General features: G+C 42.0%; 1 protein-coding gene across 1 annotated transcript in view; it reads left to right on the plus strand.

Annotated features, from left to right (window-relative positions):
* Positions 1 to 8,277: 8,277 nt before the first annotated feature.
* The window catches only part of TRPM5 (transient receptor potential cation channel subfamily M member 5), a 37,594-nt gene continuing 18,158 nt past the window's right edge, over positions 8,278 to 27,713 (plus strand). Inside the window, exons 1-11 of the mRNA XM_023929019.2 lie at positions 8,278 to 8,431; positions 9,388 to 9,568; positions 10,754 to 10,920; positions 13,749 to 13,929; positions 16,337 to 16,401; positions 18,260 to 18,451; positions 19,755 to 19,857; positions 20,725 to 20,843; positions 21,477 to 21,827; positions 23,865 to 23,996; positions 26,222 to 26,345. Of these exons, the coding sequence (XP_023784787.2) occupies positions 8,306 to 8,431; positions 9,388 to 9,568; positions 10,754 to 10,920; positions 13,749 to 13,929; positions 16,337 to 16,401; positions 18,260 to 18,451; positions 19,755 to 19,857; positions 20,725 to 20,843; positions 21,477 to 21,827; positions 23,865 to 23,996; positions 26,222 to 26,345 (1,741 nt within the window). The 5' untranslated portion in view covers positions 8,278 to 8,305. The remainder of the gene's footprint in view (positions 8,432 to 9,387; positions 9,569 to 10,753; positions 10,921 to 13,748; positions 13,930 to 16,336; positions 16,402 to 18,259; positions 18,452 to 19,754; positions 19,858 to 20,724; positions 20,844 to 21,476; positions 21,828 to 23,864; positions 23,997 to 26,221; positions 26,346 to 27,713) is intronic.

The following is a 27,713-nucleotide window of genomic DNA, read 5'->3' on the forward strand; positions in this document are numbered from 1 at the left end:
ATGGAAAAGACAGAGGGAGATTTGTGTCTAATAAAGGAAAAACTTAGAACAGTTGATGAACCATTTTGCCAATACCATTTTTGCCCAAATGTATTAAGTTCAGAGCTGTGTCTGCAGCTTTGTTATATTTAAGAGGGGAAAAAAAAACTAAGCTATTTTCCTAAGGTTTTGAATTCTCATAGTATATTTTGTATACAGCTTATGCAAAAAGGCTCCCTGATTTTGAATACACTTCCTCTTTGAGCTCACAAAATTTTCCTGAAGCACTGAGCAAGCTGTTGTAAATGACAGACCATGAAAATATCCCCATAAGGAAACACAGCAAAGGGTTTTTTTTTCCAGTGTAAAAACTGCTCTTTTCCATAAAAGAACACATGTCTATGAGCATGAAATTGAAAAAAAAAAATTACACAGATGACAAACTGGAAAAGAAGTAAATATTACTTTATCATAGTTTACAAACATTGGCATGAGCTTAATGCTAGAAGTAAATTTTGTGAAGTCAGCTGTTAGCATGAGGAGAAACATTTGTGAACTTTTGCAGATTCTACAAGTATGATATATTGAGATCCTAATGAGCTGATCTGGATAAAACCACTCTAAGTTATTTCAAAAGTCTTTCCATTCCCCAAGTGGCAGTCCTTTTCGTTTTCCAATATTTTGGCTTTCAGTTGCATTTTTGTGTCCTTTGCTTTTAACAGCACTTATTTGCCCATGTTCCTGCACAATCCAATTTCAACTAAAATTTTCAGTTATGCTTTTGTCTGCTTTGTCTGTCACATTGCCCTTCCCGAAGCACTTGTTTTGAATTGGAACCACCTCAAATTTCTTGTATTTTCTTTCAGTATGAACTATGGTTGTGGTTTCTCAACCCATTATTTCCAGGGAGTTGTGTAGCATGCTGTACACCACATCAGTGAACTGATTTTGCTGAAAAATGACCTGGCAAAAATGAGTTCTTTTCATGTGAACTCAGTCTGATTCACTGTGAGGCCACACAAGGAGTTGTGCTGGCACAGCTTCAAAGTAACGTGCCATGCTGTGGGAACAGAGCAGGGAAGGTCCAGAAGCATTTGAAGCCAGTGTCAACCTTCCCCCACACCCCATATACAACAGTGCTGTGCAAGCCCTGCCAATTCCTTTATTTTCATCCAACAGCCTTGCTATGTGTTGTCTCTCATCAGATCCATCTGCTCCTTACATTGTTTACTTCCCCCAAGTCTACATTTCCCTTTCATCACCTCTCCACCCTCCCAGGTTTTCTCCCCAGAATAAATCCACTTCTATGAAATTTGCTGGCTGACATCTATATGCAAATTTCTGCAGATTCACTAAAAGTACATTATTCAAATAGCCTCTGGTCCTCTCTACTTTGTTAAGCAAATTAAGACAGGAACAAAAAAGACCAAGTACCTATATTTGCACTAGCATTTTGCGCATTCATTTGTTAAAGACTCGGTGCTAACCCTACCAAACCAAAGCACTACCCATTCTCCTGGAAAACAATGAGAAGACTCCTTCCAACAGTTGGTTACCTTCACATCCTCCTGGCAGTTACAGGGAGGATCCAGTTCCAGAGCCATACCCTCAAAATGTTCAAACAAGGCCTACACTGCTTCAGTAAAAAGACTCTTCCCACACATCTATTTATAGCTTCCTTTTGTTGATGGGGATTTTTAAATTGTTTTTTCCCTCCTTCATTCAGTTGCTCTGATTTTTGACTATGCACAGACACAGTAAAGAGGAATTACTTGATAAAACATTCTTTAGCAAGTGCTATTCTAGAAAGGAAACTATCAACCCTGATGCTTTTAAAATCTTCTAGTGGGGCCAATTCACAAAAATATACCTGGAAACTTAACCCCCTTCTATTTTTCTAGGACACTTCCATGCTTCACTTCCCCCCACGATTTTAATTCAAGTTCCTGACTTCTTGTCTGGCCCTTTGTCTGCAAACTCATAAAAACTCTGGTTACTGAATACATTCCCAAGGTTATCAACCTGAACTAGCCACTCTCTGTCTCCGTCCTAGCCCAGCTATGGAGAAACCTTTCCACAGGCTATTTTTGCATCCCTCCAGGTCTCATCTCTGGCAGTTAATGGCTTTCCTTAGCCCTCCTGTCTGAACATGAGAGAAGTGTAGCACAGAACAATGCAAGTTGGACTTGTCTTGACAGTCGTGTTTCTTTTGTCCCCTTTGTTATTTGTGCCATTCTCAGAGATTTATTTGCTACAGGCAGGACAAAGCCCTGTGCAGGACAGCTGGCCATGGATTCTGCTGGTGTATTTTACCACCCCCAGGTCTTTGTGCTTTATTTAGCAAGTCCTTGGCAATCACAGCAGATGATTCTGCCTTGTCATTAGGCTGTGATGCAGAAAGGTTTTATGCATTCTTATCAGAATTTCAATGTGCTCATTCCTGACAAACATTTTCCAAAGCTGCAGCATAAATATAATTAAGATAATGTTTACGACTGCACTCAGATGTACGTACATCAGTTTCTCACACAGATATATATACATTTATTTTCCATACCAAATACATCTTTTTGTTTCACATTATATTTTTATATTCCACCAACAATTATAGATATTTTTCCCTTCCTGGATTCTAATTAATGTCTTCTTATATCTCCCTTTCTCCACTGCATTTAACCCTGATTTAAGTACTGTTTTTGTTTCTTCACACTTAAATGTGCACACCAGTTAAAGTCCATCCAATTCACTTTTCAAACACACGCTGAAACTGAATATGAAATTTGCAGTCTTTACTGTGCTTCAATTCTCTCGTAGTCTTTATTCTCATCATCTGCATCAGCTTTTTTTGTCCATATTTAGTAAGTTTTAATTCAATTCAGCAATGAAAATGCAGCCACTATTTGAAGCAAATAATCCCATTACATTGTTGCTGGCATTGGCCCAATGAACTCACAGAAGCAGTTTTCCTGGAGTGAGTACTTGCACTAAAGTCAGCAGGAGCATTTCCATTGGAAAAGTTACATAAGTGTATGTGTATCTCCAGGATCAGAGCTGCAGTTGCATATCCAGCTTTTAGGCTTTAAGGTCAAGTTCTTTGGGTCACAACACAGAGATGCCACTGCAATCAGGAGCTGCTGTCTGGTTGCTTTCCTTGTTCCCTGCCCAGCAGAATAAGGGTTTCATTCTTTCCAAGAAGTCTTTCTCAGAATGCGGTCACTACTGTACCCCTGCACAGCCCTGACACCATTCTTCCCTTGAGCCTGTTCCTCTCTGTCCTAACCACAAATACAAACGGCAAATCTTTCCTATCATCCTTTTGCACTGGTAGACTAGTAAATTCTCTTTTTTCCTCTCTGCATTTTTACCTGCTTTTGGTAGCACAATTCTAATTTGTCCAAGCTTTCCTTCTCTTTTACCATAAGGTTTCTGCTGTTCTTATTGCTCCAGCTCCAACCTTCTCCAGCTGGTCCATAATTACCCTGAAGCCTGGTACCCAAACCCAAAGATGATAAAGCTGCTCTGATGAATAGCTGAGTGACTTCACATGGGCTGTTTATGCTGTTCCAGGTGTCATTTCTCTCCTGCAAGAGCAGCAGAGCACTGCTCATGTCTGTTCTGCCTGTAACCCTCAGATCCTTCCCTTTAGGGCTGCAGTTTAGCAAAAGGGATCTCGTTACGTGTGTTGGAAGCTGACTGTTCCTGCTCAAGTGAAATTCATGGTATTGGTTTCTCCAATTCACTTCAATTAGTGTGAGACCTCTTTTTTTTCTGACCAATAATTGAGGCTTCTTTTGTGCTGGGATTGTTAGCTCAGCCTGCACTAGTAAGGACATGGGAACCGGTGTAGTTCTCTTTTGCTCTACATGAAAGCATACTTGAGAGTTTATAAATCAGTAAGTTTGCCTTATCTGCCACTGAAGCTAAGGGGAGGGGGGACTTTGTGACTGGTTTAACATCAACAATACTGCATTATTATATTTAATTATTTCACCTATATATTCAAATGTAGACCTTGAGTGGGTGGAGGAATTTGATGTTATTCAGAGCCAGGGTGTGTCCCAGCCTGCTGATCAGCATTCAGGTATGAAGGAGAATTCTTAGTACTTCTAAGTCATGAGAGACTGCTGCACGCCTACTCTCTTAGTGGAACCACTGCCCTTGAAGACAACTGACGTCAAACCATGCCTTGACTGGGACCTTTTCAAAAGACGTGTTCAAAAGCCCCAAATTTGACCTCTCTTCCTTTCATGGACACAGCCTAATCCTGGTTAAAATCTAAGGGAAGGGTGAAGCAGACCCAGATTCTTCTCACCCCTCTGGAGGTGAGCAATCTGTCCTGTGTTACCACACAAGGAAGCAGAGATGCACATTCACAGAGGAGTAGGTGGCAGTGACAATGGGTGGAAAGAGACAGTGGAAGGCTGGGGGATACAAGGAGAGAAGCTGTAGGAGAAAAGGCATGGCGGAGGGGGAGGAGAAGAAGCAGAGACAGGCAGGAGAAAATTCCAGAACGAAGGGAACAGGAATCTAAATGCTTCCCTGTGACTCTGATCTCAACACTTTTTCTGACTAAGTCCTTTAGGAAGGAATCTGTGCAAGGATTCTCCCTCTGGAGCTCCCTAGAGCCACCAAAACTGCCCCTTGAAGTGATTGCTGCCTGACAATTTCCTACATCCCAGAATTTTCGAGTGCTGAAATCAGAAGTTTGGACCATCCGAAAGGAAGGAGTAAAGAAGCATTAGGACCTATGCTCCAGCATCACTAGTTTGTACAGTGGTACAACTCTCACAACTCCCATTTATGAGGTTAAAGAAATAATGATTCATGAGACTGGCTGACACCTGGAATGATTTAACCATGCCATCCCTTATGTAAATGACATTGACTCACATTTCCAGATGTAGGTGGAACTGGCAATTGTCTTTTCCTCATAATTGTCTTAACTTGCTTCACTAGTTAGAAATAGTTTTCTAGGTTATATTTCAAATCTGGTAATCATTAGAGGTACATTCTTTCCACAGATGTTTGTATTTGTAGTCAATGGAACATCTAGGACAGAATTCAACCTACAAACTTAGATATGTAGCAGCAGCCTAGATAGAAATATATGTACTTAAGTCTGAACTAAAGTAAGATTGCTTGATGTATACACAAAATTTAAAATAGGAATGCACATGTTTCAGCAGACAAGATTTTTGTGAGGTTTTTTTTTTGCCCTTACCCCTGAAGTTTCTCAGACTTCTTACATTTAAGTAATCTTTTAATTAAATTTAATACGATGACATTCTCTAAGATAATGCAGGAGGAAAACCTTGAAATAACAGGATAAAATAAATGTTGGAAATTTCTAAAAAGTTTAGTCAAAACCAGTATACATAAAGGGAGAAAATTATGAAATATCATTCCCCATTGGTTTTCATCCAAAAAGTGGCTAGACTCTCCTCCTCTTTCTGGCAGCCTGTCTGTTCTTTCCCAAGGCACAGGCTTGTCCCAGACCCTTGCAATTAAAGCACACTCTGTGACGTTCCAGGGACGGAAGCTGGCCAGGGCTGAGCTGGCTGCAGTGGTATGTCATGACTTCCACCACAGAGATCCGACCCAGTTACCGTGACCTGACACACTTGCAATCTAGTACAGCCTCAAGTCTCAGAGCAGCAGGCCCTGAAACCACCAGAGACCCATGTGAAAGCTAAAACCAAGCCAAACAAGGCTGAATTCAACACAGGAGAAAGACATTCTGAAAAACCGTAATTATATCGCATAGTTTGTTGATACATGCTTACTTTGCTTGTTAGAGGACTCTGGGTGAGATACCCACATGCTTTTTAAGAACAGAAGTGTTGACAATCCAGGAGGAAATGACAGGGCTGAGCTCACATCAGGGACAAAAGGCAATCCATGTGCTGACTGATGGGTGTGCAGTGATGCTGCACTGCAGAGTAAAGTGGTGGCAAGGCGAGGTGCAGCCCCTGAGCAGATCTGCACAGTGTTTGGTGATTCTGCCCCTGACAGGGAGAGGTCACACTGCAGAAGCTGAGACAGCTCCCAGAGGGAGGTAAGGAAACATCAGATGTGCTTAGGAACCACATGTACACATTTCATGCACCAGGATTCTTCTGTTGATTTTGCAATGCTCATAATAAACCTGAATCACAGAACAAGGGACCATGGTGGGGCATCTGGTCCAACCTCCCTGTTCAAGCAGGGTCCTCCCAGAGCACATGGCAGAGGATTGTGTCCAGATGGTTCTTGAATATCTCCAGTGAGGGAGACTCCACACCCTCTCTGGGCAATCTGTTCCAGTGCTCGGTCACCCACACAGCAAAGAAGTTCTTCCTGATGTAACTGCCAGTTAACAGGTGTTTTCCTCACTTTCCAGCCTTATAAAAGCTTGTGAACAAAGCTGCTGCATCTTACCTATTTTTGCCTCCTACACTGTTTTTCACTACCATTGAATTCCTAAACTGAAAATAATGTGCTATTTCTCAAAAAAAAAAAAACCCAACAAAACTAAATTAATTACCCAAATGCAAGAATGTTCTCTATAAATCTCAGCAGCCTAGTGTCTTTATTCCAAAAGGGAATTCACAGATAACTGGACTTAAAATGAACCACTTGAGGACAAATTAACCATTGGATTATTTTGTAAATTGCTGTGTATTTCAAGTTCATTGCTTGTGTGTAGCTATAAATAAATCTGTACTATCTAGGACAGTGATGAACAATGACCACAGTATCCTGGAAATTCAATCCTGAATAGTTTTTTTCCAATCAAATCCTTTGTTCTGTCATTAAGTTCCAGATAGTGATTTCTACATAAATAAGTAAAAAGTAATGTGCTATTATTACTCTATCTGAACTATTTTTTTCCCAGAATATTCTTTCCAACACTCTTAGGAGATAAAGCTGCTTCTCCCGTGGAGAAGTGGACACAGAGAAAAAGGTGGGCTTTGCTGTGACTTCCACTATTGAAGATCCAAGAGAAGTTGTCTTAGGTAAGACTCTCACCAGAGCAGTGTGTTATCTCGGTGTTCACAGAAATCACTGCTCTCTCCAGAAGGGAGCAGCATGCAGGCGGGGAGAATGAGAATCTTTAAGTAAGCGATCTCTGACAGGAGCTTGGGGGTGGATACAGAAGTGTGACATAGCTGCAGGAGAAACAAATTATGAGTGGGTCCATAGCCAGTCTTCAGAGGCAGGTCATAGGGAAAAAGGCCACCCGTAGGAAAAAACAGTATTTTCACAGCAAACAGAGGAGAAGAGATGAAAATACAGGGGCAGCTGTGATAAAACAGCCTGGACACAGGCTCCCCAGAGATTTCCCAGCCCAAGGGAACAGCTGCAGGGCTTGCTCCCTCTACTGGAACATCCTAATAGACCCACACGAGACTCGCTCTTTTGAACCACTCTCAACCCCACAGCAAAGCTCTCAGACTAGAAAATAAAAATTAATCCAGTGTTGATTACCATTGCTGGCTTAGTGTCACGAGGATTTTTTTAAAGACTGTGCAGTTCAACATGCAGCTGAATGCAGAGGGGAGAGAGCCACTTCATTGCTTTTGTTTGAAAAGAATAGAAATAAAGCACACAAGTTCAAATCTGCATTTTTCAGATCATAATTCTGTCAGTTCAGTCAAACTGGAACATAGGAAAAGCAGTCAGACCTTTCCAGTGTCTCATGTAATGCAGAAGAGCAATTCTTGCTGTGTGACCTTTGCTCTAGGACAGCCTGGCCTTAAATACTTGTGCTCACAAATAAACAGCCTATTCCTGCAGGAAGCAGAGTAAACCTCTCCTAAAGCATCTCCAGACAAACACAACGTCACCACTTGGTTATTTAGCATTCATGCCAGGTAAGATAGGTCAGAGCAGCATGAGGCACAGTGACAGCAAGAAACCATGACTCACACACTCGCTGACACTGCTCCACTCTTGCTTGAAAGAGTTGGCGGCTGAAACTCCTCCTCTGTAGAATCAGAGTCACCTTTGGACTCTGAGATTGCAGGGTCTTGCACTTGTGCAACTCAACTTTCTGTCTGCTGAATGAGAGTTCAGGAAGCCTTATTTCTTCATGCCTTTTGATACCTTAGGTTGCATAGTGTTGGTGTGGAATCTGCCTTCTGTATACAGCATCTGACATTTGGTACAAAGACCTCCAATTTTAGCTGAACATTACAGGCATGATAGTAAAAAAAGGAAAACATTAGACTAAAAACTCATCTAGATATATTTTAATGGATTTTGTGGCCTCTTGGGTTTAAATGGCTTCGCACTTGCCAACTTTCATCCCAGTGAACATCCTGTTCCACTGGTGCTCAGTCACCTTATGGATTCAGTGGAAGAAATGGAAACCAAGCTCTGCAGCAGTGACAAAGAGGAAGCTTTCAAAAGAGAATTACCATACTGCACAGGAGAAATAGACTTCACAGCTTCTGGGAAGAAACATGGAAAGGTATGGGCACTGAGGAGTTGTAATCCTTTTACAGTATTGCTGTTGGTCAGCTGTTACTCTTAGCAGGAAACAGTGGGGGTCAATGTGCCACAGAGTGAGGCATCACATTATACCCCAAGGAGGGACCATGCCTTCCTGAACATGAGTGTGGTCTAAACCATGTCCTTTTAATATTCAGAAATCGATCACTTGATTTGCAATTACATGATACAAATGCAGGTGATCACTTTTCCCTTTGAAAGAAAAATCAGTTATGTGCCCTGCTTCCTTCATTTTGTATCCTCTCCCTGGTTTAACCCACCAAAAATGAATCACTATGGATTTTCACATTTTAAACATATTTTTGAGCTGTTTCAAGGTTTTCATTAAAGTTCTCTCCCTGTTCTGCTGATATGCAGAGAGGGATGTATATATGGACTAACTCACCTCTTCAGTAGTCCCATGCACAAGTTAGTACTAGAGCAGAAGGAATTCCTAGGGATTCCTAAAATTTGCCTCAAGGTTTTGCTTCATCATAAAGTCTTAAGCACAAAACCAAAATATATACAGAACTGGAAGAAGCACTAGATTCACCTAACGTGTCCTCGAAAAACAGATGTGAAATCAGGCAAATATTTCAGCCTTTGCAGAAACAAGAAACACCCACAAAATTTGTTGGCTTTGTTAGGCTGCCGTGAAACTGAAGGCAGATCAAGAGGAAGCTCTAAGGGAGAGCATGATTTGTCAGTCTGCAACACAGAACTAGCCCATGGAGCTGACCCAATTAGTGAGATGGCAATTATACACAAGTCTGAATTAAATTAATTCAAGTATTTAGTTATCTCTTAAATCTTGCTCAAATAATTTTTTTTATATATCCAAGTTGATTATAATTTCCCTCTGCATTTACCATGAACAGACTACTGTATTTTTCTGTCCTGCTGTTATTCATTTGGTTTCTCTTGTGTTTGTTGAAGTTTATGAAGGTCCAGAGTACCATTCACCCTGGAATTATATTTGAAGTTATGCTCAACAAATGGAAGCTACCTGCTCCCAATTTGGTTATCTCTTTAGTAGGGGGAGAAGAAAATTTTCAGATGAAGCCTTGGCTACGGGACACCTTAAAGAAAGGATTTATAAAGGCAGCTGAAAGCACAGGTGAGTGCTTTAGTCTTTAAAGAAGGATTTTGTATTCCTGATGGATTCCCACCCCTAGCCTCCAGTGATCTGGTAATGACAATGGGACTGCTCACACGATTATTTTGAAAATTCAAGACTTTGCTGAATGTGACCTCCATGTAAATACCTCTGCAAATGAAAGCAATTGTATTATAGCAGCAAAAATAAATTCTTTCAAAGCAAATTATTCTAGGTAACCATTTTGGTTGTGTAAAATTACCTGACATTATTCCCTCAGAGGTGACTCTAGAAAGATAACATCAAAATGAGACCAGATACAATTGCCCCTGTTTTGTGCCATAACAAAATAATTCTGAGGAGAGCAGGGCAATTTGATTTCAACAAGAATGAATTTAGGTCAAAAGTAAGAATTTTTGCCTTCTCACCTAGAAAATACAGTGAGAATATCATTTCACAGCAAGCTCTTGGTTTAGCTTCACTGTTCCAGACAAGATTGTACCAGTTTGGGGTTTTGTAACGAGACAGCCCAGTACCAGAGCTGTTTTTGGTACTTTTGTGCCACACAGATAGAGAATATCTCCATCTGCCTTCTGTACTTCAGGCTGGGTACCATCAAGAGTTTCTTTATGTTACATATTTGAAAAAGGCCAGCTTGCTGTTTACCTAGGGTTCCTTGTCACTGTAACAAGACTGCTGTAAATTCTATTATCCTGAAGAATTCACCCTCCACACATCCACAAGAACAGGGGAAAACTGTAGATTAGGCAGGTTATGCCTGAGCTCTTCTAAGCTCAGCTAAGATGTAATTGCACAGGACTGTTTAGGCCTCAGTTCAAGTCAACAGCTTCCCTGACTCTGTCCCTTTCCTCTTCCGTGTAAAACACTCAGACCCTCCTGGAACAGGGATGTTTCTGCTCATATGTAGACAGCACATTAATATCACAGTAAAGATGGCAATGTTGCATCATGTGATATGTGAGGAGTGTTTGCTTGAGCTCATCATTTCTTCTTGTTTTCCTTACTAAAGTCTTATGTACTTGGCATGTTTTTTAGTTCTAAAAGTTATAATCCATCAAGACCTGTCTTCACTTTATCTATTTTTAAAAAAAACCCTTAAATCCAGTACTGCAAGTAATGTTACTTACACACAAACACATTGCAATACAAAGAAATTACCTAACTGCTTTTTAAAAACAATTTCAGGTGCCTGGATTTTCACCAGTGCATTGCGTGTAGGAGTAACAAGACACTTAGTGCAAGCAGTCCGAGATCTTGCCCTGGCTAGTACCTCATCCACACTAAGCGTGGTTGCCATAGGAATAACTTCACTCAGGAAAATCCAGCACAGAGAAATTCTGGAAAACACAAAGGTATTTTTCTCTCATTCTATTGTTCGCATATAAGCCGCACCCTTACAAAATTTGTAAGCAGCTGGCACAACAGCTTTCACAGAACTTTAAACAAAGAAACAAAAAGAAGTGGGGTTTATTATAGCTGTGTTTTGGGAGAAAACAGAAACAGAGCTCAAAGATTGTTGGATGAGTCTGTGTCCTCACACATGTGATAGTGCCCAGAGGGTGGCAGCATTAGACATTAACCCAGAGAGCAGCACAGGGCTGAACGTCAAGAAAATATCCTGGAATACGGGACTTTTCATGGATTTCTCCCTAGTCCACTTACTGCAGAAGCACTTACTCCTAGCTAGTACATAAATACTGCAAAAAGCATATTTTATATGATGGGACACCATACATAAATATTCCAGGACAAATTTTCCTTCAAGTGGCTTCATGTTGCTACTGAATTGGTATTTAATACAAAAAACTTGCTCAATACAACAGGTCAAAAATACCAGCTATGCAGGACTTCACCTAGATATGGGGAGTTCTAGGCAGTTCTCAAATTGGGTCAAGGGGATCAAAGTTCTTGGGAAGAAAACAAAAACAATGCACCAGCAAACAAAAAACCTCACCCAACAAAACTGTTGCTGAAAGTGTTGCGGCTGAATACACAGAGATGTGGAGAGCAAAAGAAAATACAGCATTCCCTTCCTGTCACTGGATATATAGTCCAAGCTAAGTAGAATATTATAACAATAAAATCAGTGTTTAATGACAATGAATGACAGTTTCTCTGTACTGTTTTACTTCCCTGCTGAAGGAACAAATGACAGGGACAGCCCTTTGAATTCACACCCTCACACAGGCCTGGAAGTATCAGCTAGAAGCTGAGAGCCTGGCAGACCATACCAGCAATTTATTGTCATTGTCATTGACAAATTATTGTCATTGGTCTTTTTTGTTTGTTTGGGTTTTTTGTTTTGTTTGGGTTTGGTTTTTTTGTTGTTGTCATTTTGTGGCATTTTTTTTTTGTTGTTTTGGTTTGTTTTTTGTGGGTTTTTTTTTGATGTTGTTGGTTTTTTGCCAATTACAGCTACCTGTGTGCTCTGCCAGGTGGGACTCTTTAGCTGGAAGACTTTAACCTATTTGTGCAGCAACCCAGCCAAAAGGGTCTCAAAGGAAAGAATTTGGTTCGTTGTGTTTAGGAAAGTTTGTAAATGCAAACTATTTCACCTCCCGTCTAGGCTAAGTGATCAAAATGCATCTGGATCTTTCCCTATCAACAGCTACAAAACAAGTGCACTCTTTTTTATTTTCTCCCCCTCAACTAAAGCCCAAATTCTTTGTCAAGGGATGTTTTGCAGAGAGCATTCCTGACCCTATGACTTCTGGCACAGCTTCCACCCAAAGATATTTTGGATTTCAGTCAGTAACTTTAAGATAAAGGAACTACAGATAGGGATGTTGATCTAAACCCAGCTCTCTTTATACTTGGCACTAACACAAGCAGCTTGTTGTATAAAATAGAGCTAACAACCCACACTAGCAAGGAGAAAAACAAGCCCTGAAATCAATGGATCCCACCCATCTCTTCTGTGTTAATGGTATGCTTTAAACATCATTGAAAGATCAGTTCCACATTTTCAGAGAATAAAGAGGAAAATTCCCAAAGGCCTTTTTCAATTGGTTGTTGTGCCTCCAGGTCCTAATCAAAGGCCAGATCTTTGGTGAGGAGGCTTAATGTTACATGGCAGCAGAATAGAGGCACACCCTGAGTCAAAGCAAAATCTGAAGGAAATTAATTACATCAAGAAGATTTCCCCAAGGAATGAGAGACAGAGAGAAGAAAGTGAAAGAAATTTGTGGCACTCAACATTTGTAAGAAACATGCAAGTTTACTGCTTTTTAGTGTGAGGAAAATACAATACACAGTGGCAGCTGCCAAGCTGACAGTCTGAGCTTGGCCCAGCAACACTGCAGGAACTGGAAAAGAGGCATTAGAGAAGGAAATGCAAATTTTAAACAGAGTGTTAATCTACCTGCTTACAAGAGGACAATGATTATGAAAATTAAAAAGAACAATCAGACATTTACAGCCTGAAATGATGTATCAAAGTGGATGGGCAACAGAGAGAAAGAGAGCTGTATTAAGAAAGAAAGGGGAGTTTGAAAAAGTGTACGTATAGAAGCCCATGTGTAGTGCAATACTGGGACAAAAGTCTGTAGGAGGGGTTCTGTTTTACCTAGAAGATGAGGTTATGCAAAAAACCAAACATTAATAAATAATTTAAAGGTATCACACCACGCACCCAAAATAAAAAAGGATTCCCCTTTCTAAAATCTGTCTGCCACTCTCTCTTTTAGAAAGAAACTTCCAAACTGAGAATAAACATCAGATTTCATACAACTCTGTCAATTAAGTAAGGCTGTGTATAAATTGACAGGGACATGGAGTAAGCTAACTCATTCACAGGCCTAAACATGGACAAAACACTACTGAAATTAATAGTTTGCCCCTCTTTACACCAGCTGAGGCATCACATCTCCAAACACTATTATCAGGTCTCATGGCTCCTGTCCAATAAACAGTTCCAAAACCTGCATTCCAGAGGTGATGACTGATACCACTATATTTTGCAGAGGCCAAGAGGCAAGCTTCAGGGACCCCAGCTATCAGTCCTGCCAAATCTGGCTGCTTTCAGAAGGAACAATTCTCCATCTTCGCCCTTTTTTGAGGGTCTATGCGAGTGTCTCACAGGTGGTGTCAGGGTGCAGACAGCACAGAAATGGACAGGAAGGATATTAAAACACGGGCTGGGCCTTGCAGAGTGCACTGACATCTCCCCTCCTCTCTCTAGAGCGAAAGTCTTGTACACTACCACTCAGATGACAACATCCAAGGCCCACCCTATTCCCTGGATCACAACCACTCCCATTTTATTTTGGTGGACCACCCCACACCAGACGAGCCGGATGGAACCACTGAGCTCCTCTTCACCTTGGAAAAGTACATCTCGGAGCAGCGCACGGGCTATGGGGGTAAGCAGGGTCTCAGGAGGCACCCAGTGTCAACAACACTGACAGCACAGCTGCCCCTGGCCTTACCACAGGGAACTCCAGCTCCCAAGTCAGACAGTGGCCAACGTAGGCAAGACCGAGTCAACACATTTGTCATCGTGTAAGAGACGAACGGCTGTAACTTCTGAAGCTGAGGAAGCTGCTCTTTGAACCAAAAATCTGGACTTTTGTTGCATCTCCTTAAATGTAGCTCAAAGCTGATCTTCAAAGAACAGCTCAAATTGCCTTAAAAGACAGCATATGGAAAATAAATCCAGCTTCAAGTGCCTTTACCAGTGGTTCTAAGAGATTGATAGTCATAGTTGCATACTTTTATCTCCTCTCACACATTTTCTTTTGCACACTGGAAGAAAAGACTTGTTCCAGAGCCCTCTGAAATATTTTAAGCCCTTTTTATTTCAGGATAAAATCTTATCCAGGGTAAACACCGTAGCATCTAAAGTCCATCTGAATCTCTGTGACCTTTTTTTTTATAATAAGAACTGAGTATTGGGCAGGTCTCCTACTGCTATTTGTGGAAAGAAATAATGCACTCCTTTCCAGTACTTTTACCTTAGCTTTGTTTTTGTCATACATGCAGTGCTAGTTCAGCTGAAACGGGAGGCAGAGCTCACTTGCTCACAGCTGTGTGCATCAGTGGAATATCCACTTACACAGCCCATGGGGTGGAGGCACAGAGGTACCTGAGAGCACAGGTGCACCTGAAGAGGCTTACTCAGACAGGAACAGCAGCAGGCAGGCTGTAAGGGTAGCCTGAGGTTGCAGTGCTGGGAGTTACAAAGCAGCCACTTTCTGCTCACAAACCAAATCTGACTGAACAAATCTCAGGGGAACATAATTCTGACAAAGAATGCTGATTCATATGACAAATATTTTGCTGGAACATACTGAATTCAGTGTTATCTTCTATAAACAAAACCAATGTAATTCATTTAAGCTCATTTATAAACAAGCTGAGCAAAGCTATGTGGCTATACTGAAGTGAAATACTTTAATAAGGTCATGCAGAATTTCCCTATTAAAAAAAAACAAAACAAAAAAACACACGTAGAGGACTTTTAGAGGAAATTCTTTATATACTGAATACTCTTTGCAATTGAGGACTTCCCAGCAGTGTAAAGTCAGAATCCACCTGACTTCTCCTCTGGCTAAATTTTATCCAAATCTATGGTAAGTGAAGAATATTTGTAGCCTTAATCATACCTTGAGGAACCTGTAGGCACAGAGGTCACTCTTCAAAGAGCACCATATTAGAGAGGTGTAACAATATTATGCCATTCATTAAAACAAATTAAATTTCTTGCCAACCATATCCTGACTACAGCTCAGTCCAACCTTATCTCTGTAGTCATCCCAAAAGAGATACAACAAATAGCAAGTAGAGATCCATACTGAGTTTTGGGAGATCTACAAAGGGAAACATCAAAAAATTATTTGAACCAAATGTCTTTTATCTTCCAGCTGAAAGAGGCATTCATCTCATATTACTGTTTCGACTGAGTTCCTTCAGGCCAATCTATGTCACCTTTGCATTACAGAGCTCAGCATTTAAAGGAAAAGCCATCCAAAACTATCTGGGCCCCTGTGGGAGGATGGCTTAGGACAGGGATCCTGACTTCATCTCTTCCCCTGATACCATGGCATGTTAAATATTTCATTAGCATTTCTTTTTAAAGTGTCAGACTGTGTTGTTATTAATCACCACACATCACCAGGCTGTGCAAATACAACTTTAAGCTGTTTAAGCAGAGTAATAAATATATGGTTCCTATCAACTTGAATCTGACTCATCCTGCCCAGTCTTCATAGCCAGACTCTTCATATTTTTAAATCCTCCTTTCTTAATGCTTTTGTCCTGGATTCCAGTCCCCCTTCCAGCACACCCTAGGCACATGCATAACACGCAGGACAAACTGAGAGCTTTTCACCTCTAACTGTGTCTTACTATAAACACTGGTAGATGCCTCCTGGAAACCCACCAGCCTTCTGCTGCACCCTAATGCATCTCCATTGCTCCCCAACCTGACAACCCTGCAGTAAATAACTTCAAAAGCCAGCAGTGACATGACACACAGAGGTGCCAGCATCCGTATTTTGCAGCTGAGGTCAGAACAGCCTGGACTGCTTGCCTGGGTTCACAAAAAATTTCCAAAGCAAAGGTGCCTTTGTCCTGAATCCTAGGTCAGGACCCCATCTGCTGGGTCACAGTGTTATTCTCTTCCTTTGCACATCTTTCTGCAGTTGCCTGCCTTCTGCAGGGTTCACATAGAGACCAAAAGAGCCATCTTCTCATAAAAGGAGAAATATTTTCAATGGAAGCTATTACTTTTTAAATTTTTTTAAAAAAATTAAACCATCTATTTCACAGGAACAGGTAGCATCGAGATCCCTGTGCTTTGCTTGCTGGTAAATGGAGGACCAGGCACACTTGAGGTAAGAAGCTGTTTCCAGCTTTAGAAAAATAAATTTACTGGTGCCAAGTAATTAATGGAAAATTTGGCTGGATGACAAACTCATCCATTGGCACCTTACATAAAGTGAAAATTCACATCTATACACCATTAAGAACTGAGTTCTGTTAATACTAAATTTCCCAGTATTTTTTGAGGAGAAATATTTCCTTTTGAACAGGCACAAGCTGATCATTAAAACTTCCATTGCCAGCTTGTCCAGTGGAAAGAAAGAATCCAAATCCAAAACAAACCCACAGAAACCATCTCCAGATCTAGGAAAACAGAAATACTGTGTTATTACTTGAGAACATCCACAAAAAAGGAGAGGAATCTTGCAGTGCTCTTCAGCAACAATGACACAACTGTCTGTCCCAGAGCTCAGAGGAAGTACAAGACCAGGTTTGCAGGACATGCCATTTAAAATGGGAGTGTCCTGGTTCCAATGAGCAAAAGTACATCGTAGGATTGAATATGGGAGTGTTGTAATGATCCCAAATGATCATTTGATGATCAAAATGATCAAAATGAGTAATGATCCCAAATCTTCTTCAGCAAAGGATCAGTTTTGATTCTTTTCCTCAAAGAGCCTGTTAACAAGGAGATAGTTTTTGATTTTTATTCTATTTTACTTTTCTTTTTTATAATACTCTCAGTCTAGAAATCTTTTAGAAAGACATAATTTAGCTATAATTTAATGTTTCCAAGTGATGAGACTGTGACATGCAACCTGATCACATCTTTCAGTATAATGACTCCTTTCCAAGGATGCCTTCTAGGTTCAGTTTCTCCTATCTTGTCATAACTTTTGTCAGCTGGACTAAAACACATACTCATATTAGAAATCTCAGTGTTTAAACAAAGATTATGTCACCTCATGAGCTTGCTTGCTTTCTTCCATAAGAAGCTAAATATTGCAGTGTTTCCTATATCTTTGGTTTAGAAAAATCCCATGTTATGACATGTAAATCCTCTTTACAAAGTTTTACAGAACAGTGTGACTGGAAGACAAAAAGTGACTGGCTGGAGCTGCTCTAAACTGACATGTGCTGGGAATGGATAACTGGCTGCACTTTTTTAGAATATCAATTCAATAAATGGATTTCTTAAAATGGATAATACACAGCAGAGACTACGAACAGTTTTAAAAACCCTCAATACCTAAACTAAAGAAAAAAAGCCCCTGCAACACAATTGAATCAATGCAGTCTTGTATAACTCCAGAGGAAGAAACAGACTGGCTGCAAATGGACAATTTTGCAATTATCATGCCATGGCCTCTGCTTTCCTCTCTCAACAACCTGCCTGACTCATTCTAATTTCACAAGTAATAGAATTAGTAGCCTTTAACTCTTGTAGTTGCAATGATTCAGTGGTTTTGGGTTTTTTTTCCTGTAGTCCAATGTTGTATTCCCACAGGCAAATTCCTGGTTTTCAGAACATATTGCCAGGTTTAGCAGACAGGAAAAAAAAAGGCCTATACAAAAAAGCCTGCTGATAATTTCTGCACAGGGTTACTCTTGCACTTGACTATGCTGAAACAGAGACTTCAGGGGAAAAAAAAATGTCAGGGTCAAAAAAAATTTTATGCATTGTTTGTCCAAATCAGGTTGCTTAGTTAATCAGCAGATGTGTCATGAAAAGCAGCATAATCAGAGGCCTATACATGGATGACCTGCGGCAGAATTCAAAAAATCTTAATAGCTTAGAGGAGTCTGGACTGATTCCATAGTGAATCTGACTTAGAGACACATTTATTCCTGGCTTGCTAGAAGCCCTTCTTTTGAATAACATTTTCTTTCCACTTATGAATTCTAAAAACTTCCTATTTTAAACTACAGAGAATTTGCAGTGGGTTGGAAAATTCTGCTCCCTGGCTTATCTTAGCAGGGTCTGGAGGTACAGCTGACATCTTAGCTGCATTCATGAATGACCCACAGCTTCTCATGCCAGAAGCTGTTGAAAAGCAATTTAAGGAGAAATTCCCTGCAGAGAGCTTCTCGTGGAAGGACATTCTCCAGTGGACAGTGACAGTGAGTTTGCATGTTTGATTAGTCATCACGATCACAAAGCTGTCTCCTAACACCTGTAGCTTTGGTAGCCCCTTCAGTACAGGTTTGGCAAGAAGCAGCTCAGAAGTTTTGGGAACTCCAGTGCCTTGACACTGGTGTCATAGAATGCCTCTCTAGCATTAAAAATCAAGTGGTCATTTGATCCTGCAAACTACTTTGTTGCCCCAGTAATTCAGCTGAACACTTAGGGCTCTGTCCTTCCTCAATTACTTCCTCAAGCAACAGCCAGCATCCAGGAACCCGACAGTCCTTCTGTAGGACAAGGAGCATTATTTATATCCACAGCTGTGGAGCTTGTGCAGCTGCGACAGAAGAGACCTAATTCATGATCTACAGCTGTTAAATGGAAACCTAGTTGTGGATAAGCATGAATAAATTAAGTAGAATGAGGCGTGTTTAGAAATTATCTTATCTATTGTCAGTTACTTGGTCTTTAAGAATTATTGTTCTTAAAACAGAAAGACAAAGCAGATTCAGAGATCCTCATTACTCTTTGTCTTGGGGTACACTTGCATAAGCCTTTTAGAAACAAATACCCACTTTGAGATTGTCCTTGTGTGAAGACTGAAGAGTGCTGGGTGCCTCTGAGATAAACCAAGTCCACCTGACCTAGCCCACTTTTCTTTTGCATTCCCTGCTGTAATCCTCAGCTTTAAAAGTTCCACATACTAATTCCATTAGGAAGAACTTCACCAGATCACAAAAGGGGATGAAAGGCATCCAGAAGCAATATTGCCAGAGGCTCACAAAGTCCCAGTGCAGCTGCACTGCAAGAAAGAAAACTCAATAAATAGAGAAGGAAAGAGTACTGTATATATATCAATATTTGAGGACTTTTACTCAGAGAAGAGTTAGAGACTATGCTTTTAAATAAACAACTCAGAGAACAAAACTTAAATGTCAAAGCAGGATGAGGTAAAATGAAACTAGTGGTATGCTGCCTATAACGTGACTTTGAGTCAAATAAGAATGTAAGTTAAGGAAGGATCTTTTAATTAAAGCACTGCTCTGGTTCTCAGGATATCCAGGTTCTGTTCCTCCTGTCCTGGTGGGTCACTTGGAAAAGGCATAACTCCCTCCTTGCCTTAGGAGTTCTTTATACATCAGAAACTAATAATGTTTGCCTTCTTGCCAAACCTCAGCTTTCCAATTACAACATATATCTTTGAGAAATACTGTATGGGTGATCTCCACTGGGCATCTGGGCACTAATGTACATCCAAAGGACAATGTGTAAAATTACTTTTGTTTTGAGTCTAAATAGATTCAGAATATTATTTCACACCAGAATCTTCTAACTCTGCACAACTTTGAACAAGATGGTTCAGAAGAGCTAGACACAGTCATTCTAAAAGCTTTAGTAAAAGGTAAGATACAATAAACAAACATTGTAATGTTTGTCTTCTTTGACTTCTATGCCGTAAATATATTTCTTTTTTCAGTGCAAGTTCAGTTGACTGTTGGATCAGATTTCATTTCTGGTGCACCGTTCTTATGTTTGTTTATTGACAAATTAACTGTGGTAGTTACTGTAGCTCTTGTAAGCCTTCTTTAAACTAGTGTTTGCTTTTTAATCTCATGCTATTGTATGGTACTATTTTAGTCACTCCTTTATTTCATTACTTGCCTCTGTTATTAACAGAGGTTATAAAAGAAATGAAATATACAGAAGCAGTATATTATTCCAATTAAACCATTCAAAAAACTCCATGAAAACAAAGCCAAAACTCACATGTAGACAAAAACCACCTTTATTTCAGAAACAACCTATTTCTCCTATAAGAAATCTCCACTATATCTTCTGAAAGAAAACATTACTTGTGCTGCCATCTATTTCGGTTTCTGTTAACTTAATGGTTTGTGTTAGCTTAAACTTAGCATGGGAAGGGGGGAAAAAAAGACATTCTGTTCCTGATGTGCTAATTGACACAAGGCAAAACCAACAGCCAGTCCTGTCCCCTGTTTTCTGCGGGCCAGGGTCCCTCTCAATACCCAGAAGCCATTTAAACTTAATGCTTTAAATAGAGAGTTCATCTAGAAAAAAAATAACATTTTTGAATATTAGTATTTCTTAACGTAGGAAAACATTGCTGTGAAGGGTTTCTGGTCAAGCAACCCATGGATCTGTGATAGCTGAAGGAGAACTTGCAATGCTAATCAAAGTACCAATACTATATTAAATGAAACATAACTGTCAAGTACTGACTTTATTTGCATTTCCTATTTTTTTCCAGCCTGTAAAAGTCAGAGCCAGGAGGCTAAGGAATATCTGGATGAACTGAAACTGGCAGTGGCCTGGAATAGGGTTGACATTGCTAAAAGTGAAATATTCAATGGGGACGTGGAGTGGAAGGTACGAGGTTTTTTTGCCTTAGAGGACACTCAGTGTATATTCCAATGTGTACAGGACACTGCAACATCCCAAAAGATGGCTTCAGTTTTTAACACCCTCTATACACTCTGCTTAGGCAGGGGTATTATGATTCCTGAGGCTGTTTGTCTTTCTTCCCCCCATATGATAATGGCTAAAGACAGAGGAATACCTCAGTGGTCATCTTCTCTTTCTTGTGCTGTTGGAGAGCAACAATCTCTCTCCTCTTCTGTATAGACCTTTAAAGCAAACAAACCAAAGTTTACAAAGCACAGGAAGCAGGCAGATACCACTGTAAGAAGGTGGCATGAAAAATGTCACTGCTTTCAACTGCTATATAAATACCCAATGGGGTGGGTACCTTACATCAAGTCCTACAGCACACAGTTTATGTTTATGTTGATGTTTTAATATTAATGCTGGCATAGACATTTTGCCAGAGAAAAATGAAGAGAGTTCCACCTCTTTCTCATTGTATTCACTGTTGACTGGTGGAAGACAAAATGTGCATGTCCTCATGTTAAATCTTACCTCTCTCATCATTCATTCATGATTAACCCCCCAAAATTTCCCTTTTTTGGCTTGCTTTTTTTTTTTCCCCTTTCATCAATCTAGTCCTGTGACCTGGAAGAAGTGATGATGGATGCTCTGGTCAACAACAAACCAGAATTCGTGAAGTTATTTATTGACAATGGGGCTAACATATATGAATTCCTGACCTACAGTCGTCTACAGAGACTCTACTGTTCCATTTCTCAGAAATGTCTCCTCTATGAACTTCTCTTGAAGAAACATGAAGAAAGCAAACTGACCTTGGCAGGGCTGACTGGTCAGCAGCAAAACGAGCAGAAGGAGATGTGCCCCCTCTTCACTCTCAGTGAGGTCTCTAGAGTTCTCAAGGATTTTCTTCATGATGCATGCAAAGGTTTCTATCAAGAGCTCAGACATGGAGGCAAGAAGAAGGCTGTGAGTCTCAACTTTGCATTGTAGTTCTGCTCCCCTCCAATTCAGAATCTGTACAATTTTAACTAGGTCTAGTCTTAGCGGTGGGGCAGGGAGCAGATTTAGTTAGAGATGTATGGGGAATACAAATAAGATTTATATTTACTAAGGAGGGATTAGACATAAAACTAGTGGGCTTTTATCATACAGAACTTCAAGAAGTAGTACTGGAAGGGCAATTTTTTCTAGGAGAAAGAAAAGCAGGAAATGGAGATTTTCAATCCCGGGTCTGAAAATGGTCATCTTTGTACACAAATTATTCTCAGATTTATACTCTGTATGAGTAGATCATACTCAGTATTGATATTCAATAATATCCAGTATTTGATATTTACCTTGAGATCATTTTCATCTTTTTATGGAGTGCCAGAACACAGAGCAAGAAATAGGAACAATTGTGTGACGTGGCCCTGGAAAGTGTGCTGGCCAACATATGATAAGGATAATATGTGATGGGGGTACCAATGTGGTGTTTCACAGTGGTGCAACAGCTGCATCATCATTTTTGCACATTGACAGTGTATTTAACATTAAAAAGCCCAAGTACCAAAGTTCTTGCAAAAGCACTGAAAATAGGTTTGGGCACAAGGTTTCAAAACAAAGATGTATCAAGATATTTCAGTAGGGTTCTGTTTCAGACAAACTGATAACAACCAAGCCTTTTGGTATTTTCCCAGTTCTAATTATACCTTAAAAATTGTTAAAATTAGAAACTAATTTTAAAAAAAATCTTGAGACTTTAAATCACTTTTGCTTTGGTAAAGCCTAGTTAAATTAATTAGTAGTAGTATGTAGTATGAAAATATAAGTTTGAATCTACTCAGGGTTTCTTCATTCAGAAGGATGAACAACTTGAGACAATACCTCTGAAGTCACTGAGCATGTTCCAGATTTACACACTTGCCAGAAATAAAAATTTTCCCCCAAAGCCTCACTTAGCCTCTCTGGCATTTGGCAGCAGGTGAGCTAAAGCCCAGTGCTGTAGATAAGACCCAATTCAGAGATCAGCTCCTGCTGTCTACCAGCTTTTATTCTTTTAAAGCTTCTTCCATTGTCATTGGCACCAGAAAGAGCATCACAGTACTGGGATATCAGCATCACTGCGGCCAAATTGTGTATCTTTTTTCAAGTTAGGAACAAAGATGAGACTTTCAGGATATCTTTGTCTCCCTGAGGTTTTCAATGCAATTCAGTTGATTCAATAGCTCACTACAAACTGAAGAAACACCCCCCAACATCCCCCAAAAGTACCATTAAAATAAATATGAACAGAGTCACATAATTATTAAAAAAAAATTATTCTCACAAAACCCTGTTTAATTAAAAATAAATACACCCTGGCTGCTTCTAACCAACACAACAGATAAAAAGGTAGTTTTTAAATATATTTAAAATTCAGAATTTGACCTAAGTGGCTACACTTCCTCTAGACATTTTTTTTTTTTTTTTTTTATCAAGTGCTAAAGGAATAAGCAGTGTTCTACTTAAACTGCTCTCTGCATGAGGGCAAGGTTTCTCAAAGGAAAGAATAAAAAGGGGTATTGATGTCCTCTGTTCTTGTCCTGTACAGGGCCTCGGCGAGATTTATTTCTGGTGAAATAAAATGCCTTTTGTTCCCTTTTCTCTGAAGCTGTGTCCTCTGTGGCAGCCGAGCAGAGTCCAATGTAATTGAAGGCAAGCTCAGATTAGTTAATCACAGGTTTGTCTTGTCTGATATTACACACCAGTGGTGAAACCCTGGCCTTAATCAAGTCAATGAAAACCTTAGCATTGGCTTCAATGGAGTCACCCTTTCATCCAGAATGTTCTCACACGTATTGGGTTCTATCAGGGGCACAGGGATCCTTTAACTCACTACAGAACGAGTTAATTACCTTGATGTCCTACTGAAAAGTCAAAGAAATATGAAGTAGCCAGCGAGGCCGAGAGCGTCTTGGATCACGTCATTTGCACGGAGCGAGACTATGAATCAGGTTTTAAATTCTACAAACCATATTTCAGGACAAAACGAACACAAAGCGATTACCTGGGCCCTTGGACATGAACCAGAAAAGCGAAAATCCTTGGAGGGATTTGTTTATATGGGCAGTACTTCAAAACCGGCACAAGATGGCAAACTATTTCTGGGCTATGGTAAGCTCTGAGCTGCGGCCGCTTCAGGTGAAGTATTGGCATATTTCAAGTTCACCAGACGGGATTTTTTGCTCAGCTTTGCAGCTCAGATGACAGATAGGTTTGTTTCCATAACACGAGAGGTGGCATTTCTAGGGCCTTTCATCTCCGCGTGCCTCCAGCCCTCGGGGGCCATGGGGAGAGCGGGAGCAGGTGTAGCTCAGCCCGGGCTGCAGCTCAGCTCGCTGTTCCCCATGGCTCTCTGTTCCCCTCCCCATGGCTCACTGCCCCCCATGGCTCGCTGCCCCCCATGGCTCTCTGTTCCCCATGGCTCTCTGCCCCCCATGGCTCTCTGTTCCCCATGGCTCTCTGCCCCCCATGGCTCTCTGTTCCCCATGGCTCACTGCCCCCCATGGCTCTCTGCCCCCCATGGCTCTCTGTTCCCCATGGCTCTATGCCCCCCATGGCTCTCTGTTCCCCATGGCTCTCTGTTCCCCATGGCTCTCTGCCCCCCATGGCTCGCTGTTCCCCATGGCTCGCTGCCCCCCATGGCTCTCTGTTCCCCATGGCTCTCTGTTCCCCTCCCCATGGCTCGCTGTTCCCCATGGCTCTCTGCCCCCCATGGCTCGCTGTTCCCCATGGCTCGCTGCCCCCCATGGCTCTCTGTTCCCCATGGCTCTCTGTTCCCCATGGCTCTCTGCCCCCCATGGCTCTCTGCCCCCCATGGCTCGCTGTTCCCCATGGCTCTCTGCCCCCCATGGCTCTCTGCCCCCCATGGCTCTCTGTTCCCCTCCCCATGGCTCTCTGTTCCCCATGGCTCTCTGCCCCCCATGGCTCGCTGCCCCCCATGGCTCTCTGTTCCCCATGGCTCTCTGTTCCCCATGGCTCGCTGCCCCCCATGGCTCTCTGTTCCCCATGGCTCGCTGTTCCCCATGGCTCGCTGTTCCCCATGGCTCTCTGCCCCCCATGGCTCTCTGCCCCCCATGGCTCGCTGTTCCCCATGGCTCTCTGCCCCCCATGGCTCTCTGCCCCCCATGGCTCGCTGTTCCCCTCCCCATGGCTCTCTGCCCCCCATGGCTCTCTGCCCCCCATGGCTCTCTGTTCCCCATGGCTCTCTGCCCCCCATGGCTCGCTGTTCCCCATGGCTCGCTGTTCCCCATGGCTCTCTGCCCCCCATGGCTCTCTGTTCCCCTCCCCATGGCTCTCTGTTCCCCATGGCTCGCTGCCCCCCATGGCTCTCTGTTCCCCATGGCTCGCTGTTCCCCATGGCTCGCTGTTCCCCATGGCTCGCTGTTCCCCATGGCTCTCTGTTCCCCATGGCTCTCTGCCCCCATGGCTCGCTGCCCCCCATGGCTCTCTGCCCCCATGGCTCTCTGCCCCCCATGGCTCGCTGCTCCCGGCCGCGGGCTCCGTGCTTCCGACAGTGGCCCATTGTTGGGCTCCGAGCGTGACCGGAGGCAAACGGAGCGCTGCAGCATCTCTCGCTTACGTGCTCCGTGCGCAGCGAGCAGCATCACGCTCTCCAAGGCTGAGCTTCGAGCTGGCATAATCGGCTCCTGTTCCACAGCCCAGCGCCCTGCCCCGCATCTGGGAGCCTCCCTGCCCCCACAGCGGGAGAGAGGAGCGCATCTGTCCCGGGGCAGCCCGGGCCGGGCAGTGTGCGTGCGGACACCTCTGCAGCCCGGCCCGCTCCGTGCCAGCGCTCGGCCAGCTGTGCGCCCTCCTTCCCCGCACATCTGTGCCACAGCACAGCCCTGCTGGAGGCACCTCCACACAGCGAGAATGTGCTGCTCTGCCTCCAGAGCGTGTTACTCTCCTTACAGTCCTTCACTGCTATCCTAAATCAGAGCCAGAAGTCTCCAGCCTTACAAGGCACAAGAACCACCAATAAAGAGCCATGGAAGAGTTTGGGTTGGAAGTGACCTTAAAGATCATCCAGCTCCAACCCCCAGCAATGGGCAGGGACACCTCCCGCTAGACAGGTTTGCTCAATGCCCCATCCAGCCTGGCCTTAAACACTGCCAGGAATGGGGCACCCACAATAGGCGGTTTTAAGTCCCAGCTGTCATCAAAACTCTCATTTTGATCAGCACTTTCGACTTTCAAAGCTGTATTAGAGGAAAGACTTTTCTTGACAGGCATGAACTTTTTGCTGTTGCTGTTCGATGTGTTGCATATCTCAGCCTTCCCCATTCAGAAATGTGCTCCAGTGGAGGGTGACAGCGGCACCCCTTTCAATCCTACAGGGTCAGGAGGGTGTAGCTTCAGCTCTGGCAGCCTGCAAGATCCTCAAAGAGATGTCCCGCCTGGAGACAGAGACCAAAGCAGCCTCTATAATGAAAGAGGCCAAGTATGAGCAGCTCGCTGTTGGTAAGTAATGGCACTTTTTGAATGGCATTGAAAATTTAAGAAGCAACTGCCATTGGAAGGCAAGCAAGGGAAAAAAAGAAAAATACTGTCTCGGTTGTAAAAGGTCAACTGCCATGAATAATTCAACAGCCTTGCAGCACAGGCAGTCCCCAACATTCAGATACTGAGGAAAGATTTAAAACCCACTAATTTTGGGGAAATCTGTGGTCCAAGACAGGCCCCCTGGGATGCATGGATACTCTCCTGCTGCTTGTTGGTATTTTAATTATCTGATCTCAGTACAAGGTTTGCCACGGTGATGTGGAAGATAGAATAACCAAAGCACTTCCAGGCTCACAGCAGCCTGCCGTTCCTGCAATATCAAGCTTGCTCTGTAAGGGCCACTAGAGCAACAAGTTTAAAGTTTTGTCATTGCAGCTAAAAATAATTTGAGATTACCTCACCCAGAAGAGGGCCAAGTGCACTGCAAACTGCAGTGAGGCTCAGGCTGGTTTCACAGCAGACAAGATGCCCCTCCCTTACAGCAGTCAGAACCAGGCATCCGCAATGCTGGAACGCTGAGCCCTCTCCCCCCTTTGCTTGCTGTAGAAACAGATGTGTGCACACAAGCTTCTCTGCTGATCTGACTTCAGTCCAATCCATACCTTCACTGCTGTGAGAAGAGGGCTTTAAAATATGCCCCACATGGAAAAAAACTCCTCTCCCTCTGAGATAGTTCATCAAGCAGCTGAAGGCTCATGTGGGCGTTGCTACATTATTTACATACAGATCACATTTTCCCTTCTTCTCACAGGGAGATTATTACTTACAAAAATTAAAAATCAGGTTCTCATATAATCACAGAGCTCAAGTAATTTAGTCATGAATTATGGGGCCTAATCCAATACACAGAACTTCTGCTTCTTGGCTTTGATAAGTATTAGATCAGATCTTCAGTTTTAATTTCTGGCCTGGATAATGCAAAGCATACTTTCTTTAAGAATGGTAAATACCACAGCAACTAGAAAAGATGTCTGTATATCATTTTAAGTGTATTTGATCTTTTTGCCCAGCCTTAAAATATAACAAGGCATAGGCTAGCTTAGGAAAGGTACGGAGATAATCAAGTGAATCAGTAGAATGGAACAGACATGAGAAGTCAGATCTTGTCTGATGAGAAGACCTTGGTTTCTTGTTTTGTTTTGGTTGTTTTTAATTTTTTTTTTTGGACTGTTTAAATTTATCCTGGTTTCTAAGCTCCAGGACCAGTTTCTCTGGAAACAACTATGCCATAACACTCCTCCAGGTCTAATATTAATTTATGTCAAGTAGCTTTGTCTTAAAATGAAAGATTTATTGTCTACAAGACAAAGCTGAGCTGCTTGTCTT

Source organism: Cyanistes caeruleus, chromosome 6, assembly GCF_971803275.1.
Source record: "Cyanistes caeruleus chromosome 6, bCyaCae1.hap1.1, whole genome shotgun sequence".
Taxonomy (NCBI): Eukaryota; Metazoa; Chordata; class Aves; order Passeriformes; family Paridae; genus Cyanistes; species Cyanistes caeruleus.